Source organism: Podarcis raffonei, chromosome 3 (genome assembly GCF_027172205.1).
Source record: "Podarcis raffonei isolate rPodRaf1 chromosome 3, rPodRaf1.pri, whole genome shotgun sequence".
Lineage (NCBI taxonomy): Eukaryota > Metazoa > Chordata > Lepidosauria > Squamata > Lacertidae > Podarcis > Podarcis raffonei.
In genome coordinates, this window is record NC_070604.1 from 118405674 (window position 1) to 118426607 (window position 20934).

General features: G+C 45.6%; 1 protein-coding gene across 1 annotated transcript in view; it reads right to left on the reverse strand.

Moving 5' to 3' along the window:
• The window catches only part of GATA4 (GATA binding protein 4), a 54479-nt gene extending 34454 nt beyond the window's left edge, over positions 1-20025 (reverse strand). Inside the window, exons 1-2 of the mRNA XM_053383731.1 lie at positions 19765-20025; positions 13268-14025 (exon numbers count right to left, since the gene is read on the reverse strand). Of these exons, the coding sequence (XP_053239706.1) occupies positions 13268-13790 (523 nt within the window). The 5' untranslated portion in view covers positions 13791-14025; positions 19765-20025. The remainder of the gene's footprint in view (positions 1-13267; positions 14026-19764) is intronic.
• Positions 20026-20934: the final 909 nt, after the last annotated feature.

The following is a 20934-nucleotide window of genomic DNA, read 5'->3' on the forward strand; positions in this document are numbered from 1 at the left end:
CTCACTGCCTCCATTTCTTCCCCTTCTATTTGCCAGGAGGTGATGGGACCAGTGGCCATGATCTTCGTTTTTTTGATGTTGAGCTTCAGACCATATTTTGCGCTCTCCTCTTTCACCCTCATTAAAAGGTTCTTTAATTCCTCCTCACTTTCTGCCATCAAGGTTGTGTCATCTGCATATCTGAGGTTGTTGATATTTCTTCTGGCAATCTTAATTCCGTCTTGGAATTTAAAACCTGCTAGGGAGGAGAAAGGTCCATCTCACCTCTTGGGAGGTAGAATGGACCCCTTGATAGATGATATCTCCTATGTCAGGCATTGAAAATCCAGCTATGAGGTTCCACCTATTAGCATGCAAGAAATTTTAGGATCAAAGGCCTGTGACTCACAGTGTTCAAGCAGATGTCTTGTGCTGCGGTTATTTGACTTTTTAAATAGGAAGTTAGGCAGAGGTGCTGTAGAGATTGCCACAGCAAAAGGCATTCCTCTTGTTCAGTTGCCTTAGGAGGATTTTTAAAAAGCACACAAGCAGGGTAAATGGAAAAAATGCTTCTCTCCATATGTTCGCTGACATTTAATTCCCTAAAATCACTCCAGGGTTCTTTTTGCACCTTTCCTTCCCCACAGCTGCTCAATTTCCCCCCTTAATGACCACCGTTAGCTGTTCCTTCCAACTTTTTGGCCTTCCAACACCTTGAGAGTCAGCCTTGGGGCTGAGAATTGCAGCGATGCTTGGAGGTGCATGGTTCGTTGTTTTCCTGGAGTAGCAATCATAGAATCACAGAACTGTAGAGTTGCAAAGGCTCGCGAGGGTCATCTAGCCCAACCCCAGGCAATGCAGGAATCTTTTGCTCAAGGTGGGATTTGAACCCTTGACTCTTGAGATTAAAAGTCTTGTGTTCTACTGTCTGAGCCACTCTAAACACATATGTACACTCTGAACATACAATGCCCATTTGCAGCTGAAATATCCTGGTTGAATGATGATGATGATTTATAATCACACATTTCCACCAGACCAGGACTCAAAGTAACTTACAACACAGATAAAATACAGAAAGCTAAAAACATGTAAAAGAGAATTGGTTCGCAAGTAATTAAAAATACTTTAAAAATCAATTAAAATACACATGATAAAAACAGCACAGCACTCTTTGTGCCACTTGGTGACGCATTACTCAAGGAAGGCTTCTGGGTCTAGGAGATTAGTTTTGAGTCTTCATTTGGAAGGGAAGTGCTGATGACTTTAAAAAAAACAGATTCTCCAACACTGGCAGGGGACAGTATGGTGCAGTGGTTAAAAACAAGAAAGTATGACGACTTTATTGAATTGTATTGGTTGCCTTGATGAATTTTTTGTTGTTGCTGTTTCCTTTATTTATGTGCCACTGTATTTGATATTATCGTGATTCCTACATTTGTTGTTTTCAGTGCTACTGTGATTATCATGAGCTGCTTTGAGCTCAAGCAGGATTCAAACATTAAAATCAAATCCAAATCAAATATTTTATTGTATTTTAAATATTTTGTTGGAAGCCACCCAGAGAGGCTGGGGAAACTCAGCCAGATGGGTGGTGTATAAATAATAAATTATTATTATTATTATTATTATTAAGAAAGAAGAAAAGCCCAATTTCACTGTTGGGCAGAGCGTGTTGCCCCTGCTCAAGAATGTATAATTGGAGCAATTCCATGGTGCTTATCCCTGCCTCCCCTTCCTCAGTCATCTCCACTTTGTCAAATTTTGGATTGCAGGTTCCTTGGGGCAGAGACCTGACTTCCCTCCTATTCTCAGCAAAATGCTACGCAAGCTGATTGACAACAAGGACCAGCTTTAAAAAAAAGCAGCTCTGATGCATGGATGTGTATACTACTGCGCTTTTAAGAAGGAAACCCTCAAAGCAAAAACAGGACAACATAGGAGCAGTGAAATGGATTAGAAGCTATTTGAGATCGTCCTCCAACTGTATGATTCAGTTTTCTCTTCTCTTTGGTGATCACTCGTAGCCGAGTAAGATTGTCTTCCATAAACACGGTTTTAACAATGAGTCCATAAGAGATGGTGTTATGTACTGAGTTGAATAGGATCCAAAATGCAGCGGTCTGATTGGTCCTAGAACAATGCAGCAGTCTGATTGGTCTGCAGGAGCCACCCATTCCAGCTCCAGATGGAAGTGGATCCACAACCTGATTGGCCTAGAGGAGAATTCCGGAATTAGCCAATCATGTGCAGCCCATTGTGTAAATAATGTATATAAAGCAGACACTTTGGGGAAACTTCTATTCCTCACTACTATGAGCTGAATAAAGAGTATGAAATCCACTCTCGACTCTGAGTATATTTCACTGTGGAGGCCAATTCTGGATCCACACGTCCTGGGGACCATCAGAGAAATTTGGATTGAAAGGGAGATTCACAAGTGTCCTTGCAAATATAAGACCTTGAAAGGGTTTATGGACTCACATCATAGGCGCTTTAAAAGCCCAAAACATTAATTTTTTTTGCAATCTGCCAAGAGTGGTCTCCTTTCATTCTCACCCCGTTTGGCTCGTGTATTTCAAACATATCTCTGGCAGTGGCATATAAAAAAGTTCTGGCAATTGCAACATGAACAGGACTTCATTGTTGTTATCTGCAGAGCTGAACCCTCTCCTAGAATAAACTGTTTCCAGCCAAGGAAAGCTCAGAGGTTTCCTCGATTGAAAACAACGCTCAGGATGACCCCCTGACCCCTATTCCGAAGCACAGAGAAACATGGAGAGCACAGGGAATGGATGCAAAACAATGAGGGCTAGCTGCTTGGCAAGGATGAGTGTGGGACTGCGTGTGCTGCAGCAAGTTTTACATTTCTTTCAGAGCTACAATGTCACACTCTCTGCTTGCTTGTTTATTAATTCATTTACAAAATTTGCTGGTGGCTTTACCTTTAACCCAAAGCAACTTACAACCAAACAGCTCCCTAAATTTGATTGTCAAGAATTCACTGGGGTACATCTCTCTCTCCCCTCCCAAACAATTAAAAGTGTAGGCATCTATTCATAAAACTGCTCTGCGGTTGCTTATAATTCACAAGTGAGCTCCGAAGTTCAGCGGACTTTGGGTAGCCACGGATGTGTAAGAGGTAAAGGGAACCCTGACCATTAGGTTCAGTCGTGGCAGACTCCGGGGTTGTGCGCTCATCTCGCTTTATTGGCCGAGGGAGCCGGCGTACAGCTTCTGGGCCAAGTGGCCAGCATGACTAAGCCGTTTCTGGCGAACCACAGCAGCGCACGGAAATGCCGTTTACCTTCCTGCTGGAGCGGTACCTATTTATCTACTTGCACTTTGACGTGCTTTCAAACTGCTAGGTTCGCAGGAGCAGGGACTGAGCAACGGGAGCTCACCCCGTCGCGGGGATTCGAACCGCCGACCTTCTGATCGGCAAACCCTAGGCTCTGTGGTTTAACCCACAGTGCCACCCGGGCCCTTGTGTACGAGGTACAAGAATGAAATAGCATTTACAGCAGTGCACAGGTGCCTTAACTTGAAATATCTGGACTTATTCTGCCCGCAGTCCCCCAATATTTTAAGAAGGCTCATTTTAAACAAATGAAAAATTGGCTGGTGAGCTGATCACGGCGGCTGCAGAATTTTGAGGGATACACAACTAGAAGGAAGCAAGAACCAGCTCTCCCTCTACCCCATTAGTCATGATGAGCACGCCCCACTTATTTCGGTAAAACGGGGAAGGGGAACCTATACACCCCCTCCCCAATGTTGTGGGACTCCAACTCCCATCAGCCACAACCAGTTTTACCAATGGGGTCCAGTCACAAAAGACACAAAGCACTGCTTTGGAAAAAAACACGCACACAAATTATTCTAGCTTACGCTGAAAGTATCAGGAAACACAAATTATCGATGAAAGAAGAGTGGCAAATGAAATTATTGGACTGTGCAGAATTAGACAAATTGACAGGAAGGATTCAAAGCCTGCAGGACCAATGATTCTTAGAGGACTGGAGTAAATATTTGAACTATCTGAAAAGCAATTGTAATAAACAGATTACGCTAGTAGGCCTGCAAGAAGTTTTGTAAGCAGGATTATGCAAAACATTGCAAGGAAGATTAAGAAGAGAATATTAGTTAGGGATAATTAAAAGTAACAGAGAAATTAAGAAATGCAGATTAAGTGATAAAGAATGGAAAATCTTCAGAGGTAGTTGGCGGAAGTCTAAAAAAATTGTATAAGATAAAAATGTATGTTAAATGACTGTTGGAAAGGATATGTTAAAAAATTAATAAAAATGTATATATATATAAAAGAAAGTATCAGGAAGCACACTACCCCTAAGCAAACCACATTTTAAAAATGATGTCTTTAATTTAACCGTAACGGCAGCAATCTAATTATCATTGAACGTCACACATAGAAACCTCCCCAACACATATCTGAAAATGACTCTGTTCAGTTGAAATCTGCTCTTAGAACAGCAATCTTCAACGTTTTGTCATCCAGACCTGCCTTTACCCGCAAACATGCATTTAGGGACCCGTTTCTCGATTTTTCATCATATATCTGCAACATGGTAGCGCCACTGTTGCAGCTCACTTGAGAGCCAGTCACCGTAATGCAGCAGCCAGTCCACACTGAGGACTAGTGCCTTAGATTCTATTTGAGGTCCATGTTGGAACACCAGGAACAGAAGAAGCAACAATAACATTGACAGTGCACCTCTTGAATTTAGGAATTTGCTCTCTGGCCAAAGAGTGTTGACTTCAAATCCTGGCACCTTTCATTTTTTTTTAAAAAAATCATCATGGTCTTGCTTATTTTCACATGAGCCAAGCTGGACATGAAGGCAGCTGCAGCTATAGCAAAAATTGTGGGTTGAATCTGCCACAATCAAGGGAACTGTTTTCAGATTATGGCCTTCTGTCGACCGAATCCTAGATTTCTGCTTGTAGAGGAAGGCGATAGAAACCGAAACCAGAGGCTGGTTATTTGAAATACATTCAGTGCCAAGGCAAACAACAACAACACTCTGAGTTGAATTAGCACTGCTGGCTTCCATTGGACTTACTGCAGTACAGAAGAGGAGATCTCATAGATCCCAAACAAATGACGCTCGTCTGCCTTTAAGAATTATGTATATGGCAAAGCCCTCCACTAGCACGCTGTGGGTATTTAGGATGACCACTTTAAACCTCCTAAATCATGAGCCAGCCTGATGATCTAATGGTCTTCAGTGGGGATGCATACAGTGGTACCTTGGTTCTCAAATGGCTTGGTTCCCAAACGCCAAAAACCTGGTTTTCAAACGCTTTTTGGAAGCCAAACATCTGATGCAGCTGTTGGCTATTGTTTCTGGGGCGCCTGCACCAATCAGAAGCCGCGCCTTGGTTTTCAAACATTTCAGAAGTCAGACAAATTATTATTACTATTCAGGCAGCCATCTCATCTCACCAAAATGGCCTTGTATGGGCTGTTTTGAAATGGCAGCAAATGGTTAGTTATTTAATCTCCAACTCCTTGAAAGATTCTATCAAAGGTGTCTCCGAAAAAATTTACATATCACTTGGGAAGACAGGCGAACTAATGTCAGTGTACTGGAAGAAGCAAAGATCACCAGTGTCAAAGCAATGATTCTTCAACATCAACTTCACTGGACTGGTCATGTTGTGCGGATGCCTGATGATCGTCTTCCAAAGCAACTACTCTATTCCGAACTTAAAAATGGAAAGTGTAATGTTGGTGGTCAACAAAAGAGGTTTAAAGACCCTCTCACGGCAAATTTTAAAAATGTAGTATAAACACCGACAACTGGGGAACACTGGCCTATGAGCGCTCCAGTTGGAGAACAGCCTTTACCAAAGGTGTCATGGGCTTTGAAGACACTCGAACTCAGAACACAAGGGAGAAACGTGCTAAGAGGAAGGCACACTTGGCAAATCCTCACCATTATCAACTCCCGCCCGGAAACCAATGTCCCCACTGTGGAAGGACATGTGGATCCAGAATTGGCCTCCACAGTCACTTATGGACTCATTGTTAAAACCGTGTTTATGGAAGACAACCTTACTCGGCTATGAGTGACCGCCAAAGAAGCAGCAGCAGCTAGACAGACAAACACAGAGATGCAAAGACAGGATAATTTCCAGTTGGCTTGGGTGTGCAATTCTGCCTTCAGAGCGTGGGAGGGAGCGGAATGGTCAAGGTGCATCCAATATGGGTTTTCAAATTCCGATTGACACAGGAAGCTGGTTTTACCATTGGCCCATCTAGGCCGGACACTCGTTCTACCTGGAGACACCCAGGGATGGGACCTGAAATCGTCTTCTGGCAACCCTCTACCACCAAGCTAAGTCCCTTGCCCACAGCTACCAACAAGTGAGAACCTATAAGAAGTGCAAATTGGTAGCAACTGTAAGCTTAAAGACTCTTTAAGTTCATAGCTTAAGTATGGTATCTCTGGAGCCTCCCATTTAAGAAGGGAGAGAAACCCAACTCCTGCCTTCCTTAAATCCCTACTAAGGAGAGCAGCCATATCCAATTGCAAGCAACACCTCCTGCCTACCAGTCAGAGGTTGCTGGAGTTGCTGTTTGAATGATGTATAATTACAGAAGGAAGGGAGCCAGGTTTCTAAGGGGGGGTGGGTCCTATTCTCCTTCTCAGCCGGCCCAAGCAAACATTTGCATGTTCCTTTTACAACTCTGCCAGCTCTTTTTCCAACACAAGCCAATAAATTGTCCTTGTCACATCAACAAAAGGCCATGATTGAACGCAGTGTGTTTGTGTTGCATGTTTGGGTGCGCTTGGAAGGGCTAACCTATCAGGCCTTGCAGCAAAGTACAAAGTCACAGGCATTACGGATTGAAGGCCAGACCCAGGAACAAACAGCTGCATCCCAGCAGAAAATCGGCGGGGAGCCTGAAAATTAGGAGGCAGTGATGTCCCGGGGATTGCACCTAAACCCAGAATCGCATATAGTCAAAACACATTGGGTGCAACGGTGGGTGGGATTGCCAAAGTCTTCCCCCCCGCCCCAGACAACAGATCCTTTTTATTTTTAAAGTTTGCCCAGCGCGTAAAGCTGAATGTACATGAGTTAAATGCATGCAAGTTGCAGGTTTAATGTATACAGTGGAACCTTGGTTCTCGAACGGCTTAGTTGATGAACTAATTGGCTCCCGGACACCAAAAGCCCAGAAGCAAGTGTTCCGGTTTGCGAACGTTTTTTGGAAACTGAACGTCCGACGTGGCTTCCGTTTCAGTGCAGGAAGCTCCTGCAGCCAATCGGAAGCTGTGCCTTGGTTTTAGAATGTTTCAGGAGTCGAACGGACTTCTGGAACGGATTAAGTTTGAGTACCAACGTACCACTGTATAAACTTGCATCTGTAACAGCGAAACTGGATGACTTTGTCTGCTCCAGGTGCAACATGAGCATGCTTCTCCCGTATCAGTCTCTACAGTCGCAGCAAGTGCTGTAACTCTCCAATTACTGACTACTGTAATTCGCTCTACGCGGGGCTGCCCTTGAAGCTGTCCCAGAAACTCCAGCAGATGCAGAATGCTGCAGCAAGGCTCCTCACGGGGTCCCTGCCATGGGAGCATATTCACCCAGTGCTTTTCCAGCTGCACTGGCTCCCGGTGGAGTACAGGGTCAGATTTAAGGTGCTGGTTTTGACCTTTAAAACCCTTCACGGCCTAGGACCCTTGTATCTACGGGACCGCCTCTCCTGGTATGCCCCACAGAGAGCCTCAAGGTCCATAAATAGCAACACCCTAGTGGTCCCGGGCCCTAAGTAAGTTAGATTGGCTTCAACCAGAGCCAGGGCCTTTTCAACTCTGGCTCCGGCCTGGTGGAATGCTCTGCCTCATGAGACCAGGGCCCTGCAGGATCTGATTTCTTTCTGCAGGGCCTGTAAGACAGAGTTGTTCCACCTGGCCTTTGGCTTGGAGCCAATTTGATTCCCTCCCCCTCTTTCTTTTTTCTTTTTCCTTTCTCCTCCTGTGATGAGGCTGCATTTTAATATTTTAATGTTTCAATATTTAATGTTGTATTTTAATCTTGTTTTTAAGTTGTATTCATTCAACTTGTTTTTATTATTGCTTGTTAGCCGCCCTGAGCCTGGCCTTGGCTGGGGAGGGCGGGGTACAAATAAAAATGATGATGATGATGATGATTAATAGTTTGACTTCACTCCCAAAGGCATACTCCTGCACTCAGACAGATGGCAACCATGTAGGAAGCTATCTTATAGCAAGCCAGTCCATTGGTCCATCGAGTCCAGTAATGTCTACACTGATTGGCAGCAAACTTCAAGCGTTTCAGGCAATGGTTTCCCCCAGTTCTACCTGGAGATGCCAGCAGGATTGAGCCTGCATGCAAAGCAGATGCTTATCCACTAAACCATGGCCCTTCCTTATATCAATTGCATTTATATCACACCTCTCCCCCGAGGAGCTCAATGGGACGTACATGTTTCTCTCCCTCCCCATTTTATTTTCACAACAACCCAGCGAGGTGGGTTAGGCAGAAAGTTCATGATAGGCCCATGGTCACCCCAAATATCCAAGTGGATATTTGAACCTCGGTCTTCTGTGTCTTACTCCAACACTCTAAACAGCAGAGATGTCTGAGCGTATCCTGGGAAGTCCAACCCACTCTGAATACAAACCCCATCCAGTGCTGGATTTACATATAAGCTATAAAAAAGCTATAGCTTAGGGCCCCACTCTCTTGGGGGCCCCCAAAAATTTTAAAGGGCGAAAAACTGGATGTACATTTCCAAAATATAAGATAAAAAACAAACAAATTGAAACCTACATGCAGCAACAGTGTTTTGTGTTGTGTAGGCACCTATGGTGCAAGTAATGGGCTCCTCCTGCTCGCCTGCTCCCTAAAATATCACTGGTTTGCTCATTTCTATATATAGGGTTCCTACATTCTGCATGGACTGGTTGCATGGCCACATGTGCAAATGGCTTGAGATACCTATGAGGTCCGTAAATTACCATACAGCATATATTCAACACCAAAAACGGTGACAATTTGCTGTTGACAAAGGACAGCTGGACATATAAAGGGCCCCATGACCTTCAGTAGCTTAGGACCTCATCAAACCCAAATCTGGCCCTGACCCCATCAGAACTGGAACAGAATCTAAATAAAGGGCCCGATTACCTTCAGTAGCTGAGGGCCTCGTCAAACCTAAATCTGGCCCTGACCCCATCAGAACTGGAACAGAACCTAAATCCTATGGAAATGTTTCTGAGCATTTGGGATCATAGAATTGTAATAGAGTTGGAAGGGACCGCGAGGGTCACATAGTCCAACCCTCTGCAATGCAAGAATCTTTTGCCCAGCGTGGGGTTCAACCCGTGACCTTAAGGTTAAGAGTCTCATGCTCTCCCAACTGCCCTAAACACAGCTATTGGCCCAGACACTAAGCAGTCTTGAGTGTTTTCATACACACCTAAAGAAAACCCCGTCAGATCATGCCACAGGCTCAAATTCTCCAGCATCTTGTGTAGCTAACCACATGCCTACAGAATCCCACAAGCAATAGTGTTCTCCCCACTGGGGATTTCCACAAATGGCACTCAGGGTCATCGTGCTTCCGACACGGGACTAGGAACATAGCCATTGTGGCCAGCATCCATGGACAGCCTTATCCTCAAAGATAAAGGACTGACCACACTCAACTCCTGCACCAGCCTGTCTAAACGATTAGGAACATAAGAAGAGCCTTCTGGATTCGAACACAAGAGCCCTCCTGGGGTTTACAGCAACTGGTATTTGGAAGTATCACTTCCAGGCAGAGCAGAGCAGTCATTAAAACCTCTCCTCCGTGAATTTGCCTAATGCTCTTTTAAAAGCACCCAAATTGATGGCCATCCCTGTCTCAAGTGGGAGGGAGTTCCACAGCTGAACTACACCACTGTGCAGAGAAGTGCTTTCTTTTATTATTATTATTATTATTTTCAAAAAATAGGAATTAAACAAAGAAAAACAAAGAACAATACATAACACTAGGACTCACGTACATACAGGACCGCCTCTCCTGGTATGCCCCGCAGAGGACCTTAAAGTCCACAAATGACAACATTTTGAAGGTCCCAAGTCGCAAGGTGGTTAGATTGGTCTCAACTAGGGCCAGGGCCTTTTTAGTACTGGCCCCAACTTGTCACAACGCTCTGTCACAAGAGACTAGGGCCCTGCGGGACTTGACATCTTTCCGTAGGGCCTGCAAATGGAGCTGTTCCGCCTGACCTTTGGTTTGGACTCAGTCTGACCCTTATGTTTCCCTCCCCTTATGGTTTTGATCTATGGGCTACTTTTAAAATGAGGCTGCATTGTAAATTGCATTTTAACTTTTATTTTAACTTGTGTGTCCCCCCCCCTTATTATGTTTTTACTGAAATTTTATGGGTGTTAGCTGCCCTGAGCTCGGCTCTGGCTGGGGAGGGTGGGGTATAAATAATAATAATAATAATGGGACCCCACTAATTCAATGTCTCCTCCCTACCCCTCACGCAGGAGATTTGGCTAGCACCAACTACAATGTTGTCCTGCCATACAGGGAAGAGATATATTTGCAACATGCCAAGTCTTAAGGTGCTGCAAGTTTGTTGCTTCTGCCTGTTTGAAAACATGATTTCCAATTCACATTTTAATTTTGTTACATGTACCTCTCACATTTCCTCCAAGCTGCTCAAGGTCTCCCACTCCCCATTTTACCTTCACAACAACCCTGAGAGGTAGGTTAGGACTAGGAGTTAGGTAGGTTAGGAATGGCTTGAGGTCCTCCAGAATAGCGATTGTGGAATCCAACCTTTGTCTCCCAGGTTCAGACACATCAGAACCACATCAAAATGCTTAGTCTCCCTAGTTGATTTCACTCCCAATTTCTTCCTTTGCAACTGGATGTTGTGGTGTGTTTGTGTGTGGGCTGGATTTCTTGAGCAATCTGGTAACCTTCTCATTGCTAACAAAGTCTCTGGAGATTAGAACCCTACCTGTCAAATAGTTTTAATTCATTTCAACAAAAGCTCTAAAGTTAAAGGGGAGAGGGAAAAATATGGCATCTTTAGCAGCAGATTGAAAATCACCCTATGGCCTCAATGAAGTGTTTAGTTGCTTCCATCCTTACAGGGAAAGAAACTCTTCACTTTCCCTTTGTATCCTTAATCAAGCAGGAAGCTTGCTTTTTTTCAGCCTGGAGCTACCAGATCATGGCCCCACCCACAGACTGCTGGGTCTTTAGCAGCCTTAAGGCAAGGCATGCTCAAGTTCAGTCCCTCTGCATTTAAAAGAACTAACAGTAGTGATGTATGGAAGTGAGAGCTGGACCATAAAGAAGGCTGATCGCCGAAGAATTGATGCTTTTGAATTATGGTGCTGGAGGAGACCCTTGAGAGTCCCATGTACTGCAAGAAGATCAAACCTATCCATTCTGAAGGAAATCAGCCCTGAGTGCTCAATGGAAGGACAGATCGTGAAGCTGAGGCTCCAATATTTTGGCCACCACATGAGAAGACTCCCTGGAAAAGACCCTGATGTTGGGGAAGATGGAGGGCACAAGGAGAAGGGGATGACAGAGGACAAGATGGTTGGATAGTGTTCTCGAAGCTACGAACATGAGTTTGACCAAACTGTGGGAGGCAGTGGAAGACAAGAGTGCCTGGCGTGCTGTGGTCCATGGGGTCACAAAGAGTCGGACACGACTAAATGACTGAACAACAACAAACATATGCATATAAAAAAACCTTTGAAACCTCATAGCACTGAATCAGGTTTTCCCTCAAACCAACAACTGAATAGTATTATTTGTAAGTGATAAAATGTGAAGATTTTTATGGTTAAGGTAAGCATGATTTTTTTAAAAAAAATGGTTAGAAATTATGATATATGTAAAGTGCTACAGATGAAGTAAAATGAAAATCAGGTAGGGGGGACTTGGGGAAACCCACCTAACAATGTTTAGAAAAAATAAGGCTAAGACAAGAATTTGGTTGTATTGTTTGTTTTTCTGTTTGTGTTGTCTATTTGTGTTATAAAATGAATAAAAAGGTTTTTTTTTGGGGGGAACAAACCAAAAACTGAAGGAAAGGCATTCTCTCCGAAATCAGCATCATTCAGATTTTTGTTTTTACTTAGCAAGACAGATGGATCCAGAACTTTAAAAAAGAAAGAATTAGCTCTGTTTATATTTTCTTAAAGTGGAATGTACGATGCTCCCAATTCTTTTCCTAGAGTAGCTTTTTAGTTACTATTCATGGTTAAGTTAACTCACACTCATGGAAAAGAAAGATTTTTTTTTTTTAATGTCCTCATTTTCAGAGATAACGTATTTCAAATAACCAAGTAGCAGAATATTCAGAGTTCACCTAAATGTATGAGCAGGAAACAGCAGTCAGCAGTAAGAATCATGATAGTTAAGAACTGAGGGACGGAGAGTACATTGGATGCTTTGATAAAAGTTTGGTCTATAGTAAAAATGACATATTATAAAAGCACACACATAAATCAACCCAACAAGTTCATAGAAAGATGGGCATTCATCGTAATGCTTTGGAACAAGAAGTTTAGCAGCAAAGCACAACCTTATGCAGCCTTCCATTTCAAGAATCAAAGAATCACAGAGTTGGGTGGGATCCATGAGGATCATCTAGTCCAACCCCAGCAATGCAGGAATAAGAAGCTGTCCCTTATGCAGATCAAGCCTGCAACCTTGGAGTTATCAGCACCACACTCTAACCAACACAAACGCCGTTAGCATTTGTGAACAGATGCTTTCATTTGCTTCCTTGCACCTTATTTGTTCGCATCTACGATTTTGCCATTAAGCATAAAAGTATTATTTCAAAATGTCCTCTTCTCCAGATAAATGTTTCAGTTCGTTAATTGGTTAGATGCCGGTCAGTTCAAAATCAGCATAGAGTCACACCTCGGGTTAAATATGCTTCAGGTTGAGCGTTTTCAGGTTGCATTCTGCAGCGACCCAGAAGTAATGGAACGGGTTACTTCTGGGTTTTGCCGTTTGCACATGCGCAGACACTCAAAATGATGTCACACGCATGCACAGAAGCAGCGAATCATGACCCGCACACGCTCAGACACAGGTCGTGTTCTGCTCAGGATGTGAGCGGGGCTCTGGAATGGATCCTGTTCGCATCCAGAGGTACCACTGTACTCGAAACCTGCTTAACAATGTAGCTTTTTTCCTTCTTTCTAGAAAGACCCTAACTAAATGTAACTAAAGGTAACAGAGAGATCTTACCTAGGTTGGGGTGTCTAGTCCCTCCTGGGGTCCCCCGGTTCTGGAGGTTATGGAGCATGGGGTTGTCGAAGGGTGAGGAAGTCCAAGTGGCCCCCAGCTCCGGGGCCATGTAGCTCGCTGGGTAGGGGCTGGAGTAAGATCCACTGAAACTGCGGGCGTATTGTTCCCTGCTGTTGGCCGTGATGCTGAGAGGGTTGCTGTATGTGGCCCCCTCTCTGGAGGTGGTGGTCGGGATGGGGGAGCCAGTGGCGAAGGAGAACCTGGGCGAGACGGACGGGTGCGTCGAGCCGGGGTTATATGAGGCGCTTTCGGCTCCGGGCTGAGTCCAGATGGAGTGGCCGGAGGGGCTGCCTTGCTGCGATGAGGCAGACCCCTGGAGGTAAGGAAGGCTGGGAATCATGGTGCCGACTCTCGTGGTTGGGATGTAGACAGGGGAAGTGGCAGCTGCGCTGTGCATGAAGCCACTCGCCCCTTCGTAGGCCTGAGGGCAATGGTTGGCAGCCATGGCTAAGCTCTGGTACATCTCTGGAGGAGCAGGCGAGATCCAAGTGGGTTAGAGGGAGAGAGAGTCTACCTCCAAAATCAAGACAGGAGGTGACCCTGCCGTTCCCAATCAGGTCCAGGATGAGAGGATAGGGTGGGGAAGCAGTTTTCCGGGTCCTAACAGGTCCTAACTTTCAAGGTGGTTCCAGGCATCAGAGCCAGCAGTGGCTTCCGTGGTCTGGCATTCTTCTCTCCCTTCTGGGCCTGGTTCACACCTATAAAGGAAGGGGAAACAGAATGAGACATGCAGGTAAAGTGTGGGTAGGAGGGAAGAGAAAGAGGGAGAGAAAAGGTGGTTCAAAAAGGCTCCCCTCCCCACTTAAGGCAGGTATAATAAACTTAGGGAAGGTGAGAGACAGTTAGAGGGCACCACCAGCACAGCCAAACCTTTGTCCCTGGGGCTATAAGGTAAAGGGACCCCTGACCATTAGGTCCAGCCATGTCCATCTCTGGGGTTGCGGCGCTCATCTCGCTTTATTGGCCGAGGGAACCGGCGTACAGCTTCCGGGTCATGAGGCCAGCAGGACTATGCCGCTTCTGGCGAACCAGAGCAGCGCACAAAAATGCCGTTTACCTTCCCGCTGGAGCAGTACCTATTTATCTACTTGCACTTTGATGTGCTTTCGAACTGCTAGGTGGGCAGGAGCAGGGACCGAGCAACGGGAGCTCACCCCGTCAAGGGGATTCGAACCGCCAACCTTCTGATCTGCAAATCCTAGGCACTATCCCACTTAAGGCAGGTATAATAAACTTAGGGAAGGTGAGAGACAGTTAGAGGGCACCACCAGCACAGCCAAACCTTTGTCCCTGGGGGTGCAGATGCTGTTAATTGGACCGTCTGGCTGTTTGATCTGAAATCACATCACAGCAGCAGGTTGTCCTTTTGGGAAAGGGAGTGAAAATAATAAAGGATTGAAACTGGAGCCTAGAGTTAGGTAGGTTAGGAACGGCTTGAGGTCCTCCAGAATAGCGATTGTGGAATCCAACCTTTGTCTTTGGTGGGGTGGCGAGAAAATGGAAAAAGTTTGTTTTGGGGGGGAGGCAGGCAGCGGAAAGCAGGTGAGCAAAAGTATAAGACGGTTTGCACACAGAAAGATGGGAGTCGGATAGGTCCCGGTGTGCTGTGTTATAGGTGTATACTTTTCCTGGAAGGATAAAATTGTAGAGTTGAGAGGGTATGCCGAGGGTCATCTAGTCCAACCCTTCGAGGGAGGAATTGCTGCTCTGTGTACCAGAGTTCTGTTTGAGGCTCACTTCAACACAGAAATGGGATGTCTGGAAACTGTGCGCATGCTCAGGGATGAAAATGCCACAGGCCACAATTCCTCCCAGGTTCATGACTTCTGTGCGTGCTCAGAGGGCGAGGAATGTTCATTACAGAGCTATTCCTTGCAGCCTTGAACAACACCCCTCTCCCCGCTTGTCAAAACGCACATTTGTGCACACATCAAAAGGCAACTGTAATGACTCATGATTTTCTCCTTTGGAGTTAAGATCTGCCAGTTCTGCCCAACCACACTTAAGAGAGGCAAGCAGTAGGACCCATGTGGGATGTGCATACTGCAAGGGGGGGTATAATTGTGCGCAAGAGCACTGCAACACATGCATGGAACACATGTGTGACCCCCATCTACAATGCATGTACATCTACGTGTTCAAAACAGCAGCAGGAAATGCAGGACAGGCTAACTAACATGAATTGCTCGTCCTTCTGTTGACGCAGGAGAATATGAAGGTCTTGTTTTCCTGTTGTTCTTAACCTTCATGTCCTACCATTCCTCCAAGCCTCCTGCATTTCATCCTCACCATAACCCTGCGAGGTGAATTAAACGGAGAGGGTGCAATCGTCACCCAGTGAGCTTCGTGGCTGTGGGGGATTTGAACCCAGAGTCTCCCCAGCCTAAGTGTAATCACAACTCTAACCACTGTGCCACAATGTCTCTCCAGGGCCTTTGGAAGCCTGCCCCACAACACAAAAAACTAGTCCCCTTCAGCAGTCTGCATTTTGCAAGCAGGCACCAAGGGAGCGAGGGATGCGGGTGGCGCTGTGGGTTAAACCACAGAACCTAGGGCTTGCCGATTGGAAGGTCGGCGGTTCGAATCCCCGCAACGGGGTGAGCTCCCGTTGCTCGGTCCCAGCTCCTGCCAACCTAGCAGTTCGAAAGCACGTCAAAGTGCAAGTAGATCAATAGGGACCGCTCCGGCGGGAAGGTAAAGGCGTTTCCGTGCGCTGCTCTGGTTTGCCAGAAGTGGCTTAGTCATGCTGGCCACATGACCCGGAAGCTGTAAGCCGGCTCCCTCGGCCAATAAAGCGAGATGAGCGACGCAACCCCAGAGTCTGCCACGACTGGACCTAATGGTCAGGGGTCCCTTTATCTTTACCAAGGGAGCGAGGCCACCTCTACTCACTTCTCAAATGGTCTCCTCAACACATAATGCCTGAAACAGAGAGGACTAGAATCTTCTAAAGGGCAGAGGCTGATGGGGTCACTGAAAAGGATTGCATTAGGAGACACAGGAACTAGCAACCTACTTGGAACACAAACACAATCTGCTTTCCACACTTGACTCTTGCGCAAGGCGATGGGCCGGCAACCTTTGGGCATGTGCAAAGTGTCATCCCCTGACTGCTGAACAATCACTGCCGGACTCTCCAGCTCCCCGCCCCCACCATCTAAGCACGTGGACTTTGATAGCCCGGACTGCAAGATCCAGTCCCTGAAACCTCTCGCAAAAGCCTCTTTCCCAAAGAGATCGGCCAGTGTTCATGTCTAAAATCGAGCTCTTCTCAAAAATACACTGAATTCGATTTGAATTTAGAGACCGGTTCCTTCGCCGCCCTCCTCAGTCTCTCTCTCCTGCCAATGGGCCCCAAAGGAGATTCTCGTGGAAATGAAACGCAAACGGAGTTTAGAGGATTTTTATTTTTATGGATAAGGGTGGCTTCTCTTTTAAATCGGATCATACGCGGTCTCAGCTCCCCCCTGCCAAAAAAAATGTTCCCAGCATGCCCGCTGTTTTTGCGCCAAGGTGAAGCGAACAAACCCTCTCTTTCCAGATTTTCCAGGTTAATACGAATTAACACTCTCCCCCCTTCCCACTCCTTATTCCCCGTCGGTGAAACCGAATTCAAGCGTCGCGAAGATTCTTCCCCAATTATCCCCTGCTGCTCAATAACTGAAGAAATAAACTTAAGTGGGGAAAGCTCCCCCCTCCTTTAAAAGTAACTTGAAATTTACACAAGTCTGTCTGTACGAAACGCTCGCAGCATTCGTTCAAAGTTTTAGCCGTTTCTGTTCCAGATTTATCAAGCAGATAATTAGAAATCGGCTGCCAGCGTTCCTTTTTTTAAAAAAAAACCCCACAATTTTTCCTTTAAAAATAAATAAATCATACCCTTACATTGATTCACTCATGAATCGGATTGATCTAATATATTTTAGCAATCTCCTCCAGAAAATGTTTGTAGAACTAAACTCTTCAAAATAATGAATATTTTTCTGACGACGCAGGAGCAAACCTGAATTGCAACGTGCACAAATATAAAATCTGTGGACGGCGATAGTGCAATTACGCACAAAATAATGCGGTTTAAGGTATAAGCTTCAGCGTTGCATTGCAGCCTTGAGAAGCGTAAAGTTGTGATCACACAAAATAGCACGACGAACAGGAAGCACGAACACGCTCCAGCCAACTTTGAACACTTCAAAACTGAGAGCAGGAGGTCGACTTAAAACTTCCTAGCAAACGAATGTGTGTCCCACTACATTTCTCCCAGCGGGGTTTTAAAAAGGTGCTTTTGCAATTCTGAAATTCAATTAACTTCAACCCAGATGTAAATAAAGAAACCCCCACTTTATATGTAGATGCAAATAGTTGGCAGAAGAAAAAGTGAGTTGGGTTGAAAACTTTGCAAAATTTAAAGGTATGTGTATGGGGGGGGGAGAATCCAAATAGGATAAACATACTAGAAATATTTGGAATGGTTTTGTTTTTTTTAATCTGTCCTTACAGGGGTTTCCCCCCCATCTCCCTCTTTTAAGAACGGAATGTTTTTATTATTACATTTTACGAAGGAGATTTGAACGCGGGGAATAAGCGGAGGTTTATTCACTCACTTGGCCCCCCTGCTTTACTTGGAACCGAGCGATTTACTCGGAACGGAACCCTCTTTTTACGCGGAAATCATAGTAAAAATAAGAATACTGAATCAGATCCTCTGAGTGGCTCCGTGCCGCCCTCAAAAGGGGTTTTTAACTTCCGCGCTTAAAATCAGATATTTGTTGCTCCCTGCTTTTAAAAAGCGATCACAAAAAGACAGAGACTGTTTAGGAAATAATAATTAACTATTTTTTTTTTTTTTTTACAGAGCGGTGCCTTAGTGGCGAAGAAAGAAATAGTAGCTCTACATTTGAAACCGCACATTTTCGTTTTTAAAAAAATGTTTCTTATTGTCGCCCCCCCTCCAAAAAACACACAAAACACACACATCCCTGTTTGAGAAGCGAGAGAGGAAGAAAAACCACCTTTTGAACAAGAGCTCCCCTTTAAAAATGAAAATCCTCCCCGTTCAATGAGAATCTCGATCAGCAAAACCTGCGGTTTACAAAGTAGCCAATGATGATCTAAGGCCGCTTGGATATTTTATTGCAAACTGTTTAGAAGTTTTATTACTCCCGAGCGGCATATAGGTTTTGTTACACAAATCTTTTAAATAAATAAGTAAGTAAGTAAGTAAGTAAGTAAGTAAGTAAATATAGTAGCAAGTAGCTAAAAAGAAGGCAAACAAGGAAGACTTTCAAAATAGCAAGGAGACCTGGGAGACTATTAGAATAATAGCAATAATAATTCCTATTACGCACAGTTCAGCCCCATCGATTTCTACACGACATCTATCAATCCAGCTGAGATCGGAGTTTAAAAGTTTTCACGTTTGACTGAATCAATCCTGCATCAACCACTACTAACCTTAAGAGTGGGATAACTAGAGGTATAGGAGATTTGCGCAAAAAAAGAGATAAAATCCTGCCGAAACTACCGCGATGGGATTATTTAATAAAAATTGGGTAGGATTTAAGAAGTTTAATTTTTCACTTTTCTAAAAAGGGACCCTCGTTGCGTTTCCAATCTCTGATTTCTTCTCCTTTCTTTTTTTAAGCGAAAATAATGTCTGCTTTGTGCGAAGCAAGGGAATGATATAAAAATAAAAACGAACGGAGATCTAGGGAGCTGGCGAGGAGGAGGAGAAGAAGGAGCGAGAGAGAACGAGAAGGGGCGAAATGAAACTGGAAAGGAGAAAGAACGAGAACGTGGAAGCTGGGGGTCGTGGAATCCTTGCAGCGCGATCCTAAGCTCGTTTTACTCGCCTCGTTGGGTTCAGCGATCCGTATGGAGAAGGTTACAGTTTCAGTTGCGAAAGGAAAGGCCGGGTTGGCTGCGGAGCCGGAGAGACTGGAGAAAAAATATATCGGAACCTATCCAAAGGGACGGTGGATCCTGCGCAAAGAGGGAGCGACATGTGCTGCCCTAAGAATCCAGCGTCAGACGAAGCGAAAGACGACCAGATTTTCCCGATCCGCGAACATTTAATATATCAAAAGAGCAGTCTTTCCCTCAAAGAATTTTGGGCACCGTAGTTTCCTCCTCGCAGTGTGACAATTGCCAGTAGCCCATCCTAAACTACAGAGCCCAGAATTCTTTGAGGGTGAGGAATGTTCTTTGGGCGCCCTTTCACTGCGATTACTGCGTGGCAGAAGGTAGACTAGATGGCACTTGGAGATCCCTTTCCACTCTACAGGTCTACGGTTCTATAAAGGTCCAGTACGCGCGCGCGTAAAATATATATATATATTTGAGAACAGTTGGCGAGGAGAGAAGCGGTGGCGGCGGCGAGCAAGGGGGGGAAAATCAAGAAAAATGGTGAGAGGTTTGCAAGAGAGAGAGATCTAACCGACCTGCTTTCTTCCGTCTCCGTTTGCCTGCTCCGAGTCGGGCGCTCTTCCCCGCGAAGCCGGTTCCACTCCGGAGCAGCGCCGGGGCGCAGCCTGCCGTGCTAACGCCCGCGCTCCGGGGGCCAGGGAGCCTTGATCACGCTGGTCACCCAGCTGAGAAAGCCCGCAAGTGGCCCGCGGGAGGCTCCTGGCCCGTCTCTGCAGGCTGCCTGCCTCGGGCGGCCGCAGGAGCAACACGCCTCGCTCCTGCCTGAGAGGAGAGAGAGAGAGAGAGAGAGAGAGGCAAAGGCGTCAGGCGCCTCCGGCCCAGCCCCCTCGGCCAGGACCTCAAGCAGGACTTCTGCAGGCGCTTCCCACCTCTTCCCTCCTCCTCCCGTCCTCCCCCTCCTCTTTCCCCACTTTCTTGCCTCCTGGCCTCGCCACACCATAGGAACACACAGGGAGTTGCTTTCCCATGACTCAGACCATTGGTCCAGCCAGCTCAGTAGCGTTTACACGGGCCGGCAGCAGCAGCTTTGCAGGGTTTCAGGCAAGGAGGCGGCACCCTGCTAGCGTCGCAGCCACGGAAAAGCTGGCACGTTTGCAAAGCCAAGCAGGGTCTGCTCAGGTTTCACATTGGATGGGGCACATCGGGTTGAGAGGGGGTTGGACTAGATGACCGTCGGGGTCCCTTCCAACTTTAAGATTCTGTGATTCCCAGCCCTGCCTGGAAATGCCATTGGGAACTGAACCTGGCAACTTCTGCTCCTCCACTTTTCCAAAAGATGCGTTTTCGACGTGGGAGTGTGTCTGCTGTGTAACTGAGCCAATCTTCATTCCTTTGGGGGCAGGGGATGGAAACTGTGTGTATGTGTAGATAGATGATAGATAGATGATAGATAGATAGATAGATAGATAGATAGATAGATAGATGATAGATAGATAGATGGACAGGCATTAGGGCCAATATTATTAGGTAATACAGTATAGCACCCTGAACAAGGACAAAATTACTCCGCTCCCCCACCTAAATATTACTTATTTTCACAAGAATTCCTTTTGGTACAGTTACTTTTTAAATGGATATTCTCATTAGGTCCCTGAATAAATAAAGGTCTTCTTATTATTGTTGCTGGCACCTGTCTGTCTTGGCAGAGACCATTACGGGAGAAGCATGCTTTGTTGCAGACAGAG